Genomic DNA, 15,187 nt, shown 5'->3' on the forward strand with positions numbered 1-15,187 from the left:
TGTGCTCACCACCACCACTAATTTTTAAAACCATTAGGCGGGGTGCAATGAGGCTGTGACCACAAAATGCATATAGACAAATACAAGAGTCCTCTGCACTCAACCCATAATCAATATATTTAAGACAGAGACATTTTGTGCATACTGCTACTGTCTCAGAATATCACACTTTACACCATACCAAAAGTTAATTTAAAGGTGAACAACCCCTTAAGGTAATTATGTATTATTGTTTTCTAAATAATTGTTGTAGGCAGGCCAACAACATTTTTTAGGAATATATATATGTGTGTGTGTGTGTTACATTTATAATATATGTGTGTGTTACACTTTCTACATTTAAATGTGACTTATGGGCAAAAAAGCTTGAAGACCTTTGGCGTACTGTATCTTAACTTCATATATAATATAGTACTGGTATGGGCCCTGTTACGCAGAATGCTTGGGACCTGGGGTTTTCCGTATAACAAATCGTTCTGTATTTTAGATCTTCATACCTTAAATAAACCCAATAAACTGGTTTTGCATCCAAGGATTAATTATATCTTAGTTTGGATCAAGTACAAAGTATTGTTTTATTATTACAGAGAAAAAGGAAATAATTAAAAAAATATTTTGATTAAATTAAAATGGAGTCTATGGGAGACAGCCTATTTGTAATTTGGAGCTTTCTGGATAACCGGTTTTTAGATAACAGATCCCATACCTGTACACAGATTAAGGGGAGAAACATGTGTGCTCCTAATAAACAGTGAGAATTGTTTTAGTTTTTTAACACATTGCAAAGTTACTGTATTGATATGAATTTCTAGATCCAGTGGCACTTAGGGTGTTTTAAATGCTGGTAACTTTCAGTGAAAAACTGAAATTGCACTCTCTGTACTAGAAGAGCTGAAATTCTGATTTAAAAATCGTTTTACGTTTCCATGAGCTGCTTTTTGCTGTCCTTGGTAACCTGCAAGCTGCTGCTACCTGAGGGCGAGTTTATCACCGTGCCTCATGGCAGCAACATCCCTGCCCCCCCTTCTCTGCCACAGTTCCGCCAGCGCTCCTATCCACTCTGCCGAGGTACACTAGCGGCAGTTCCACCAACCCCTTTTCAAATAATTTTCACCTCCCTTCATCTTTCCTTTTATCTTCCTCCTTCTCTCAGAATGCACATGTATCACAAGCCATGTTACAGACTTGACTAAGCACTAAATACATATAAAATAATAAACTCCAATATAAAATGCAAGGTCACCAAACAAGCAGGTCTATTACTGATATACCTATCTTAAGGGTCATTCTATGGGATGGCTATGCAGCCTGTCAGACTGCGGACATCACCCTCCATCATACAGGAAAATCAAACCTGCCAGTAGATGTCTGGCAGATATTGTTCAGGACTGTCGGCAGGCACCATGCATGGCCAATAAGCCAATTTGGTCCAGAAGGACTAACTAATTTGCAGTTAGTCTACTTTGTTCTGCAGCTATCTGAGATTTTTAACTTGCATCTTTAAAGAGACAGTGGGGGTCAGATTTATCAAGGGTCGAATTTCGAAGTAGAAAAAGCTTCGAAATTCGACCAATGATTTGGAATATCGAAGTCGAAGTTTTTTTACATCGAATTTGGGCATTTGTGGTCAAACGATTCGAAGTATTTTATCCATTGATCGAAGGATTTTTCTTTGACTTCAAAAAACGTAGAAAACTGCTCTAGAAGGTCCCCATAGGCTAACATCGCACTTCAGCAGGTTTAATTTGCCGAAGTACTGAAGTCGAAGTTTTTTAAAGAGACAGTACTTCGATGTTCGAATAGTCTAAGAATTCAAAGTCGTAGTAGCCTTTTCAATGGTCGAAGTATCCAAAAAAATTACTTCTAATTTTGAATTTTTTTTACTTCAAAAATTCCCTCGAATTCACTTCGACCCTTGATAAATCTGCCCCTACGTGATAAATTTCGATATTCGAATTCGAATCTAATTTGGACTATTCCCTAGTCGAAGTACACAAAAAATAGCTCGACATTCGATAAATCTGCCCCTTAATAAACTTCAGCCCCGTGTTTGTGCATTTATATTGTAGCAAGCAGCAGTGTTTGTACAGACTATCATTTTGAACAGCTCATCCATGCACAGTCCCTCCTCCCTAATCACACAGGTGCCAGGCAGTGATGACAGCTACTCCGCACGCCACTCTCAAGATGGCAGCCCTAATTCTACTTCATTCTTAAATGCGTCACTGCGTATGACAAATCCACAATTACGTTCTTTTTCGCAGAGTCTTTACAACAACCAATAGTTTGCCCCCGTGAATAGACTGAAACCAGCTATTGGTCATGCTGAGCGCACCAGGAGGGGCGATTGGCGGAGGCCGGAAGCGGGTAGTGAGAGGTGGAGAAGATGAGGAGGGGGCCGCCGTTTCCATGGTAGTGTGGCCCGGTGAGCGGTGAGGGCCTCGTAGCTGAAGCGTTCCCGGCGCCGTGATGACGGGCCTGAGCTCACCATGACCGGGGAAAAGAAAAAGAAGAAGAGGCTCAATCGCAGCATCCTCCTGGCTAAGAAAATCATTATTAAAGATGGAGGAACGGTGAGCATATAATTAAACCATATGTTATTGCACAGCCTGAGTCTGTGGAAGAGAAAAGTGTTGGAAGGATGAGCCGCAAGCGGTGACAGGATAACACAATGCATTTCCCCTGTGCATTTCCACGTGAAGTGACATTATTGGTATAAGCGCAGCCTAGAACGTTACCAATGATGTCTAATGATGTCATTGTGCCTTTATTCACCTGTGCCATATACAGGCACACTGGGCTTCTGTGCATCCTGGGACAGTATGACGTCATTATTTTGGAGTGACATCATCATTTAGTTAAAAGAAATATGGCAGAAGGCATGGGTAATTTAATCAACTTAGTGCGGGTATTTTAACAGCTGTAAATGTGCCTGTCCATCTGCTTCGGATGGAGTCTGAACACACAGCTGTTTCACAGGTGAAAGGAGCAGGTGGAATAGAGAACATTTCCAGAGGGGGGGAATAAACCAAGTGCAGATGTGCGCACACGCTTTTATATAAAGGTTGTAGCTCTAGACCTGTTTTTAATAATGTGATAGTCCCAAATGTAAATGATGGTAAGAGTACTCTTATCTGCCAACTGGGTTTAATATACTGACATTTTGTAGAAATAAATGTATTTGTGTTTTACTTTCTGCCGGCTTCAAATATTTGCAGGTGATTTTCACAAGCAAGTGAACATTTTGTTTATTCTATTGTACTTCGCAGTCCGGAATTCCATTCTGTTTGCTCCTTAAGCCCACGGCATGCAGGGCAGTTTGGTTGCAGCAGTTACATACAGAGAGGAATTGAGGTAAAAGTTCTGGATCTGTGGCTCTGGCAGCTGGGCTGTCTCCAGCAGCAGGTCTTGCTAATGACCACAGATAACTAGATCTTAGCAACACTGGAGTATCAAATGAAAATCTTTCCAGGTCAATAGTGATGTGCCTACTCATTTGCCCACTACCAGCCCCTCCAGCCTTAATGTTATTTTGTTTACTTCTCCAGGCTACCCTTTGTAACATTACTGAGTGATGCCCTTAAAGCAGTGATTTTTGGAAAGTTCTTGAAAAAAAGGGCTTGAAAAGGGGGTGAGAAAGATGGGTAGAGCCAGACATAGAAGATAGATGTCGTGGGAGACCAGTATAACTATATTTCTTTACTGATTTTCTTTATAGGAGTCAGTATCTTTACATAGTAGCCACCTTGTCCATGTAGTAGAGTATTTGGTAAACTGTTCTAGGATGAAGGCAATAGGTTCATCAAACTTGTGGATTTCAGACATTTTTTTGAGCCACTCTTTAATCGTAGAGATCTGTGTGGATTTCCAATGCAATGGAATGAAGAGTTTGGCTTGAAGCTGGGTTTAAAGGTTGACTAAGGTTGTGGGCTATGGACTAACAGAACATACCCAGGATCCGCAGGTATATCAGTCCCTAGAATTTGGCTAGAGAGCGAACAAACCTGGTTCCAAAAAGGTTTTATGAGATTGCATGTCCAAAAAATGTGGAGCATGGTGCCTTTTTCTTTGTTGCAACTTCCAACATTTGCCGTTTGGGTTTTTATAAATGCTCTGTAGCTTAGAAGGTGTGTAGTACCACCTTGTTAGTATCTTATAATTTAGTTCTTGGATTCGACTGCATCTCGAAGTTTTGGTTTCCAATCTGTTTCTCTTCCCATTTAGTTCTCTAGACCAGGTATTAATATATTTCACCGATTCCCATCTGGTTGGTAATTGGAGCAATTTATATAGGGTGGAGATACCATGCTTTGTGGGACATACACAGGGTCTCGAAGGAGGTGAGGTCACGTCCCAATGTTTTTGTGCCCCCCAGGCTATGAAAGAAGAGAGCAAGTTGGGCAAATTTTAGGTGGTCTATTGGTTTAAATGGTTTTAGTTTATGTAGGTTTTCTTTAGTTATTAGTAATTTATTTTCCATAAAATAGCATAGTTGTAGATTACCTTCTATACTTGCAACTCTTTTAAATGTTTAAGTGGCAAGGACCAGGGCCTTGCATTCTGGCAAGTATTTTAAGTACCAAGAAGTATGGACCAGTTGAGGGACTTTAGAAGCATGTCAATGATAAACCAAACGGGAATCTGTTTTTTTGATCCTGATATTCAATCAGTGGGCTACCATATATCGTGCTGCCATTCTGACTAATATTGGAAGTAGCAGCCAGGTCACCAGCCCAGGAAGCGATCCACTAATATACATGAAAAGATTTTAAAAATGTATCCTTCCTCCATAACTGACACCAATCTGCTATAGGTGTATTCTGTTGGGCAGGTATGAATCCCCTTTCATATGCCTAGTAGTAAGTATGCAAAACAACACCCCCCCCCCTTGCACAATGGCTTATATTTAGCATAAGTGGAATCTAGGGTTGCTACCTGGCCAGTATTTTACCAGCCTGGCCAGTAAAAATGATGGTTGATCCCAATGTTATTAATAGGGAAAAAAATAAATATATAGGAAGGCTGGTATTTTTTTCTGGAAAAGGTGGCAACCCTAGTGGCATCAAATTGTGGCTGGCAGCAGGGGAATGGCCATACCTGCTTAAGCTACCACTCCTGACCACAGTTTGACATCACTAGGAAGAAGAGCTCAAAGGATTCCAGCTGTGATAACATATGGCCAGTTTTTGTGGCAAAAATGATTAATATTTTTTGCTTTACAACTCCTTACAGCAGCAAAGTGATATAACTCAGTCTGCTATGATCATGAATGATCATTTAATGTTACAGTTGCTTTACTGTATGTGCAAATATCCAGACGTTTTCTAAACTAGAATCTGAAAAAATAAAATGTAATGACCGTATTAGTTGCTGTTAGTTGTATGCAAATAATTAAGTTTTTGAACTTTCTAGAATATATGATACTAGGATAATTATGCTTACTCTGTGTTTTAGCAATGAAGACTGTAATACACTTTTTCATTTTAAGGTCACAGAAACTGCATATATGTGGTACCCTAAAAAGTATGTAGTATAATTTTATTCAGATTTCCAACATTTGCACATAAAATGTTTTCTCTTTCTTCCCAAGAGCTAGAGGAAGGTAACTCCTCAATAGTCTCTTCTTTTCGTGTATACATGATATTTTGGGGTTACCTTATTATTAGGGACATTTGTAAGCACATTAGGCATGCTCAGTGGGTTTAGTTAGCAGTGACTAAACCATAAAAAGCCACTAACCATAACAAGCTAATTGTAGTTCTAGTTTTGGGGTCACTAACAATCACATTGTTGGTATTTATGTGCATATGTAGAATCAGTTCACTCAGAGCAATGACATTCATATTTATGAAGTTTTGTATTTGCACCGCAGAGGGCTTATTTACAGAAAAGTGCAAATTGTGAGAATAGATGCCCACTGAAGCTAATGACTTTATGTTCTTGCACCCACACATGCTTCTAGAAGCTTGTGCCCAGGACTTGTGTGGCCCTCAATGGTAGGAAAGGTTCAAACTAAGTAAGCCATATCAGAAAGTTTTATATAAAAACACCAGCAATCAATGCTGATCTGAGTCCTCTTTCAAATAAAAAAAACATATTTTTGTTCCTTCTATTGTGTCCTTCTTTCAACTTAAACCTCCAAGGCACTGGGTTGAGCATGCTCAGTTTCCGCCTCTCTCCCTCTGCCCCTCCCTCCCTGATGTAGTCTGAGCCCAGAGCTATGAGTGAGCAGAGAAAGACTCGGGCAGGAAGTGATGTCACACCAAGCTAATGTGACAGCTGCTATTCTAAACAAGCAAATAGAGCTTCTAGAGCTGCTACTCAGATATGAGAGAGAATTCTACAGAATAAATAGTTATAACTTGCACTATTGTTGCTAATCTATTGTCAATAAACTGCCTCAATATCTTTTCTTCCCCTTTAAGCATGCTTTGATGAATTTGCATGCAATTTGTGCATGTATGCTAGGGGAACCCTTGAACTACAGCTAAACTTTCTGTTGGCAAGTCTAGCATTCTTCTAGGAGGACCCATTCCTGTGATATTTTGTGGCATTCACTGTACAATTTGGGGCTTTTCAGACATATAAAATAGAGGGATATTTGCATCTGGACCGTGTGTTTGGTGCAATCATGTTGGGGTCTGTATATACCACATAGGTGGTAGTCATACGCATTTGTGATATTTAACTACTGAAATGCTATGACAAGCATAACTAGTATGTTATCTTTTTCTGTCTCAGAGCATGTAGACGATAAATTATTGAATATGTTTTTGCTAAATTTAGCAAAGCTTTGCACTTTTATATTTTGAGTAGAAATTTCTACTTATCCTTTTCAATTTTTTCAGTATTTGTATGAAACAATTCTTGGATGGTGAGGAAGTTTACAGTGATTGAGTGGAAAGCAGACAATAATGGGTTAATGAGTTATCTAAATGTTGCCCAAAACGTAAGAGCTGCATGCTTAGCAAATATTAATTTAGGCATGATGCTGTGTATGTACACTAGACTAGTTACACAGTGTAACTCCACATTCTTAGCTTTTACTTTAGTTCTTACTTTGCAAGTTTCCCAGAATGTCCACAAGAGCTGATGTTGGCAATAAATGTGTTTAGATGAAAAAGTATGGAGTATAGAAAATAATTGAAAGAACAGTACTGACCAAGAATGAGCATGAGAATATTCACAACACAGGCCAATATAATATGTAGGTAGATATCTACATGGTATGCCAGTCCAAGAGTTAATGACCTCAAGTCAGAAATGTTAGATACACTGACACAATAAACAGGAATGGCAGGGATATGACCCGATGAAGGGGCGCACCCCTGAAATTTAACTGTTTGGCTTGACCGCATTAAACACAGGGTTATCCCCTTTTGCATGACTTTGTTTTACTGATATGGCAAGGAACATGATTAGAATGGAACCCCAGGCAAAGAGAAGGGAACCAAGCTTAGGAAGAGGATTGTGAAGAATATGGGGACAATAATTATCTGCCTCCACCTCTCCCCGCCCTATTAGAGCAGTTTATGCAGAAGTCAATAGGACTGTGTGCTATGACAAATAAAGCAAACACCCCTACTGGCTTCTGAAAGAATATGAATATGGCACAAGTGGTTCAGAGTCAACAGGGAGTCTGGACGATGCTACTAGCATAAAGGGCCTGGGGAGAACACTGCAACATATAAACATCTGTAAGCCCAGCATGTGGGCAAGTTCACATCAGATTCGGGCCACAGGCCAAGATGATGGAGAGCATAAAATGGGTCACAAAAGGTATAGTTGAGTTGATGTTATTTTAATTGTTTGTGCAAAAGTGCATGTGGTACTTGTATGGCCACTGTCTGCCTTCGATGCTCTTGGAAATAAAAATGAATAACCAACCAGAATCTTCACAAATGTTTGTAACCTTTTTGAGCTAAAGGAGCTTCTGACCATATGTTGCCTCTCAAAAGAAGGGGCAGCATGAATAATAAATGGAATACGCCCTGGAGCCAGCAGACAGCTACAAAATACAAGATTTTGGGTTGAAACCCAGCATTAAACAGACACCTTTACCATGTTTTTAAATATTGTCTGCTTTTTATGGTCTTTTCCAGAGACTTAATCTTTATTATAGTAGTAATTTTTTAATAGCTTTTCACTAACAAACTTTCTCTTTTTGTCACAGAGACAAGGGGTTGGGGAGCCTAGCGTCTACCATGCTGTGGTGGTTATATTTCTGGAGTTTTTTGCATGGGGCTTGCTGACAACACCAATGTTAACGGTGAGTAAGAGGGAAAGAAACAAAAAGAAAACTGCACAAAATCTTCAAGTAGTGAGCAGGTCTATAAATAGGGTGAATGCCGGATTGGAAGGGGGAAGTGAGGAATTAGGGTCAGGTGCCAGTCAAAAATTTCCAACCTGCACCCCACAAAAACATAGTATGCTTAGCACCTGTTAACAAAAAAATATGCATTTGCTGTTCTTTTAACAGGTGTTGCACCAGACATTCCCACAGCACACTTTTCTGATGAATGGTTTGATTCATGGAGTCAAGGTGAGTGGGCTCTTTTATGATTGGAAAGTAACTTTAAAGGCTAAAACTAAGTAAGCTTTATCCGAAAGTTCTATATGAATACACCAGTAAACCATCAAAGTAATGCTGCTCTGAGTCCTCTGTCAAAAGAAACCCCTAATTTATTTCCTTCTATTGTATATACATGGGCTTCTGTATCATACTTCCTGTTTCCAGCATAAACCTCCAGGTCTAGGGCTTGAGCATGCTCAGTTTGCTCCTCTCTCCCCCTTCCTGCTCTAATCTGAGCCCATAGCTATGAGTGAGCAGGGAGAGCCTCAAGCAGCAAGTGATGTCACACCAAGCTAATATGGCATCTGCTATCATAAACAAACAGCTTCTAGAGCTGTTAATTCGATTATGGTAAAGCATTCTGTAGAATAAATATAGTGTTATAGCTTTCACTATTGTTGCTAATCTATTGGTAATGAACTTCTTTGGAAGCTTTCCTTCTCCTTTAAAGGGATGGTTCACCTTTAGTATTTACTAGAATGGATAATTCTAAACAACTATTCAGTTGGCCTTCCTTTTTTATAGTTTTTGGATTATTTGCATTCTTCTTCTGACTCAACAAATTCTGACTCAACAAATGCTCTGTAAGGTTAAAAATGTATTTTTATTGCTATTATTTCTCATCTTTCTATTCAGACCCTTCTCTATTCATATTCCAGTGTCTTATTTAAATCAGTGCATAGTTGCCAGGTTAATTTGGACACTAGTTACCAGATTGCTGAAATTGCAAACTGGGGAGCTGCTGAATAAAATGCTAAATAATTTGAAAACCACAATTGATAAAAAAATGAAAACCAATTGCAAAATAGCTCAGAATATCACGTAGATCATGCTAAGAGTTAATTTAAAGGTTGAAACCCCTTTCAAATATATCCTTTAATTGCTCTACAGTATTAAAGCAGCTACTTGATAACTAAAATGCACAAGGTAGGTTATAGCAAATGATTATCGGCTTTTGAGAGATGCTAGTATTTTCACTTGCAAATCTTGTATTGTACAATACTTATAATGGTCCAATTTTTGAAACCCAGACCCACTTGGTATTGCTGTAGAACCTGCAACCTTCCCCAAACCCGACTTAGTACCTGCTATCTCCATTAAACTGGAATTGCTGTTACTGCATACTGGAAGTGACATCATCAGAAGTGGGCAGGGGCAAGAAAAGCAGTAAAGAAAGTTTCAACACTTGCTTATATTGAGACCTTCTTTGCAGGAAACCCATTGGTACAGGACCTGCTGCAGGACTATACTGTAATGCATGAAATTAACCTGGGTTTGTGTTTCAAAAATATTGATAGCCCACTACAAGCCAAGTCAAGGGACTTGCAGGAACATGACACTTCTATGCCTGCGTTTCTAGTAGCATTGGGAGTTAGTGTGTTTTTTCAGTGATATTTTGCTAAATTTCACTTTGCTTAGTGATGCAAGTTTTATCTTAGTGATGACTCTGTGAATCTTGTTTATTATAAAATTCCATGATTTATTTAAAACCATATGGTCATTAATAAACTTACATTTTATAACCGTATACATTATTCTTTATCTAATCAAAATGTCCTTCATCTCCTAATAATATAACTGCCTTTCAGGGTCTCCTCTCTTTTCTGAGTGCCCCCCTTATTGGAGCATTGTCAGATGTCTGGGGAAGGAAATCCTTTCTCCTTCTCACTGTGTTTTTCACCTGTGCTCCTATCCCTCTGCTCAAGATTAGTCCATGGTGAGTGTGAGCATGCAATCCTAACTTGCAAATATACTATGGTTATATGAAATGTGTTTTTTGCTGTTTGCCACTACTTTTCTCTCTGAGGACATTGCACTTGTGGTGATTGTTTTTGGGGCCTCTTCCAGGTGGTACTTTGCAGTTATTTCCATGTCTGGAGTTTTCGCCGTCACATTTTCTGTCATCTTCGCTTATGTGGCTGATATCACCCAGGAACATGAAAGAAGTACAGCATATGGACTGGTGAGAACACTGTTCATGGGATATCATTTTTTACGTTATCAGAAACGACTCTTCTCTTATACATCATTTTACAAAATAAGATTGACAGTAGATTTCTATGAAAAAATATAAAATGCAGTTTGTCTGTGGGACCAGGGAAAAAATGCATCCATTCAGAGAAACTGTAAAATTTGGAGGGAGCTTAAAGGGATGCTGTCATGGGGGGAAAAACATGTTTTTAAAACACATCAGTTAATAGTGCTGCTCCAGCTGAATTCTGCACTCAAATCTGTTTCTCAAAAGTGCAAACAGATTTTTTTATATTTAATTTTGAAATCTGACAAGGGGCTAGACATAGGGGCCCATTTACTGAGTTCGAGTGAAGGAATAGAATAAAAAAAACTTTGAATTTCAAATGGTTTTATTTTGGCTACTTCGACCATCGAATTGGCTACTTCGACCACAACTTCGAATCGAACGATTCAAACTAAAAATCAGTCGACTATTCGACCATTCGATTGTCGAAGTACTGTCTCTTTAAGAAAAACTTTGACCCCCACTTCGCCACCTAAACCTACCGAGGTGCCATGTTAGCCTATGGTGAAGGTCCCCATAGGCTTCCTAACAATTTTTACGTTGAAGAAAAATCGTTCGATCGATGGATTAAAATCCTTCGAATCGAACGATTTCGATCAAACTATTTGCGGTAAATCCTTCGATATTCGAAGTCGAATGATTTGCATTCGGCAGTCGAATATCGATATTTGACCATAAGTAAATTTGCCCCATAGTGTCAGTTTCCGTTTCCCAGTTGCCCCCAGTCATGTGACTTTTTCACTCTTTACTGATGTACTACAAGTTGGAGAGATCTCACCCCCCCCCCCCCCAGCAGCCTAATAACAATGGGATGTAACCAGAGAGCAGCTCCCTAACACAAGAAAACAGCTGGAATCCAAAGTTCAAATAGGTCAGCGCTAATAAAAGCTCAGGGAAAAATAAGATGAAAAAAGAGAAAAATAGATATAGTGTAGTGTTTACTTAGAGAGTTGTAGTTCCACAACCTCATATGGTCTCAATTGACCTCTAGTGCAGCTAACCTTTTTATACTTCACCATGTGTGATTGATTGAGGTGGGTACTTACAGACGTTCAGGTTAATTTGTGCATATCAAAATTTGTAGAGTATGAACTTTAGGTTGATCTCTCTTGCTAGAGGAAGTTAAAGAGTGCAAATAGTGTAAAAACTTCTTTATTGTATGATAAGAAAAGCAAATTGGTTACACTCACATTTAAGTGGTTAAAACAGGCATAACATCTCTCTCCGTTTGGTCCCAGTTGTTAAAATTGTTGTGAGCAGTTTGCAGTTCAGGTTCCGACCAGCGTTGCCTTTACACGCCACTTCACTCGTTACTTCCTGGGCGCTTGGGTATGATGTCAGCCAGCTATGCCTTACGCGTTTAATCAGAGGCTTTCCATAGGTGAAGATTCGTAACTTCGCTAACTTCCATTACAATCTATTCTGGGGTTTTTTCGACACTTGCGTACAAATCATCAGTATACTAAAAATCAATCAAGGCACAGGATGAAAACGTTGCTAAGCTAATATGCCCACATGGGGCATTGGACGGATTGTCAGATACTCGCCATATTAAAACTGGGCGAGAACCTACTCCTATGGCGGCGCTACATAGACAATATTATTTTAATATGGAAAGGAACAGAACAAAGTTTAAATTTATTTGTAGAAAACCTCAATAAAAATGATTTGAACCTAGAACTGACACTTACATCAAGTAAAGAATCAATAAACTTCCTAGGTTTGGAAGTTTATATAAAAAATTCACAAATCAATTTTAAAACCTTTTTTTTAAAAAAAAAAAAAAGTGGATTCCAATAATTATGTAATCCCCACAAGTAATCATCATCCACAATGGATACGTAACATCCCCTTCGGACAAATGTGCCGGATTAAAAAGAACTGCACAGAAGAAGAATTTTAAATATTGATTTTAATTTAAGAGCATTTCTGCAAAAACCTTAAATGAGGAATGTAAACCACACAAACAAAAAAAGACAAAAAGAAATTTGTTAAACTGTAAAATTCGTGAAGTTTGGTGCCAATCAAGGTGTTTGGGGGGGGGGGATAGATTTTAGATTTGAGATGTATTTGTTATTTGATGAAGAAGGAATGTAAAGGCACAATGTAAGATGAAAAATGAGCTTTGCTATAACATCCCGAGATGAAAAATACTAAATTAGACCTAATAAAGGTAGAAATAAATAAATAAATACAAAAGACTATTAAGAGTTAATGAAATAATTAATTCATAAAGAATATCTAAGAATACTTAATAATTCATTGTAAAATGAATATATAATGAAATAATTAAATTCATCAAGGTCATCAATTTTATTAACTATAATAAACTACTTATATCAATTGTAATTATATTTACTACTATTTATATATTAAGTTATTGAAATATATTATTTAATTAATGGGACTATTAGCTAAGCAACGTTTTCATCCTGTGCCTTAATTGATTTGTAATATACTGATGATGTGTACATAACTTAGTGAAAGTCGAAAAAAAACCAGAATAGATTGTAATAGAAGTTAGCGCAGGGTTGACTTGGAGACGCGTCCTTCCGCCTGAGAAAGGAATTGAGAAATAGAGAAAGCCGGGAGGACGCGTAACCATGACAACCAACCCATTAAGAGGCTTCGAGAAGAATCTTCACCGGCGTGTAAAGGCAACGCTGGTCGGAACCTGAACCGCAAACTGCTAAAGACACTTTTAACAACTGGGACCAAACAAAGAGATGTTATGCCTGTTTTAACCACTTAAATGTGAGTGTGACCAATTGGTTTTTATCATACAATAAAAAAGTGTTTACACTATTTGCGTTCTTTAACTTCCTCTAGCAAGAGTGATCAACCTAAAGCTTCATACTCTACAAATTTTGATATGCGCAAATTAACCTGAACGTCTGTAAGTACCCACCTTAATCAATCACACGTGGTGAAGTATAAAAAGTTTAGCTGCACTAGAGGTCAATTGAGACCATATGAGGTTGTGGAACTACAACTCTAAGTAATTACTACACTATACTGTTGGGTCGGAAAACAAGGGGAAATCTCAAACTTTGGTCATGCAGGAAATATTTATAAATATTTTTAATATTTTTTGGGTTTGCAACAAGAAAACAGCTGCCTGTTAGAACTAAGAACAACACTCAATAGTAAAATCCAGGTCCCACTGTGACACATTTAGTTACATTGAGTTGGAGAAACAACAGCCTGTCAGAAAGCAGTTCCCTCCTAAAGTGCTGGCTCTTTCTGAAAGCACATGACCAGGCAAAGTGACCTGAAATGGCTGCCTACACACCAATATTACAACTTAAAAAAAATACACTTGCTGGTTCAGGAATTACATTTTATATTGTAGATTAGTTGCAGTGTAAACCGTGTAATTTAGAAATAAAAACTACATCATAAAAATCATGACAGAATCCTTTTAAATGTGGTGGTCTATTGTACTAATGTTATATTAAAGCTAAAGGTTTAAGTTAAGTAAGAATATGTCTTTCACTTTAAAAAACAAAACAAAAAAAACACCCATGTTAATGCTTTAGTGATGGCTACTGACTCCTCTTTAACTATGACCGCTTCAGAAACAGGACCAGTTTTGTAAATTTAAAACGGAGACCAATTTTTATGGATAATGGTAGTACATTTCCAAATTCCAAGCCAGAAACTTTTGGAAAAGGACAGCAATGAATTTAAATATGAACACTTCTTTCCTCTGTGTTAAAAATTACCTTTCACCTGGTTTCACCAGCTGAATTTGTTTATAATTAATTTTTTTTCACTCTCAGGTTTCAGCCACATTTGCCGCCAGTTTAGTAACAAGCCCAGCCATTGGTGCCTACCTGTCCCGTGCTTATGGTGACACTCTGGTGGTAGTGCTTGCCTCTGGGGTGGCATTGCTGGACATAGTTTTTATTTTGTTTGCTGTCCCAGAGTCTTTGCCAGAAGAAATGCGTCCGGTTTCGTGGGGAGCACCTATTTCTTGGGAGCAAGCTGATCCCTTTGCTGTAAGTATCATCTGAGTAGGAGGAGCAGCATGCTTACTGTTATGTAGTGATCTTTCTATAACTGTACAAGTAACATAACTATTTGTCTAACATAATGTTTTCACTATTAATACATTTTGGATACTGTTATAGTTCTGTATGCTGAACAGGAGTGTGGAGTTGGTACATAAATCATTTTACTCTGACTCCTCTGACTCCTCTGTTTTTAATATACTAATGTATTTTCCATGTTAAGTAAGTTAAGTGCACAACATAAAAGGCGTTTTATAACTGCCAAAGCTCAAAAATATAAACAATATCCGTTGGTAATTCTAAACTACATAAACCAAAAACAATTGAAAAAACAAAAAAACATATATTAATTGAACCTGGCATATTGCTGTTCGATAGCTTTTAAATAGAATACAAAATTAAATATAGTATTGTTCTGCCATATCCTTTATATAAGCCCTTATATCTTATTTGATTATTTTCAGTTCTTGTATTTAAAGTTATTAGGAGTCGAAGTTGGTACATTTTTGGTGACTCCGACTCCAGATACCCAAAATTGCTTCTGACTCTGAATCCAGAGCGCTG

The 15,187-nt window shown here is 38.1% G+C and overlaps 1 protein-coding gene across 1 annotated transcript in view; it reads left to right on the forward strand.

The window, feature by feature from the left end:
* Window positions 1–2,349: 2,349 nt before the first annotated feature.
* The window catches only part of mfsd14b.S (major facilitator superfamily domain containing 14B S homeolog), a 29,351-nt gene continuing 16,513 nt past the window's right edge, over window positions 2,350–15,187 (forward strand). Inside the window, 6 exon segments of the mRNA NM_001094365.1 lie at window positions 2,350–2,573; window positions 8,174–8,269; window positions 8,480–8,542; window positions 10,162–10,289; window positions 10,421–10,535; window positions 14,393–14,611. Coding sequence (NP_001087834.1) covers window positions 2,490–2,573; window positions 8,174–8,269; window positions 8,480–8,542; window positions 10,162–10,289; window positions 10,421–10,535; window positions 14,393–14,611 — 705 coding nt within the window. The 5' untranslated portion in view covers window positions 2,350–2,489.

Source organism: Xenopus laevis, chromosome 1S, assembly GCF_017654675.1.
Source record: "Xenopus laevis strain J_2021 chromosome 1S, Xenopus_laevis_v10.1, whole genome shotgun sequence".
In the NCBI taxonomy this organism is placed as follows: Eukaryota; Metazoa; Chordata; class Amphibia; order Anura; family Pipidae; genus Xenopus; species Xenopus laevis.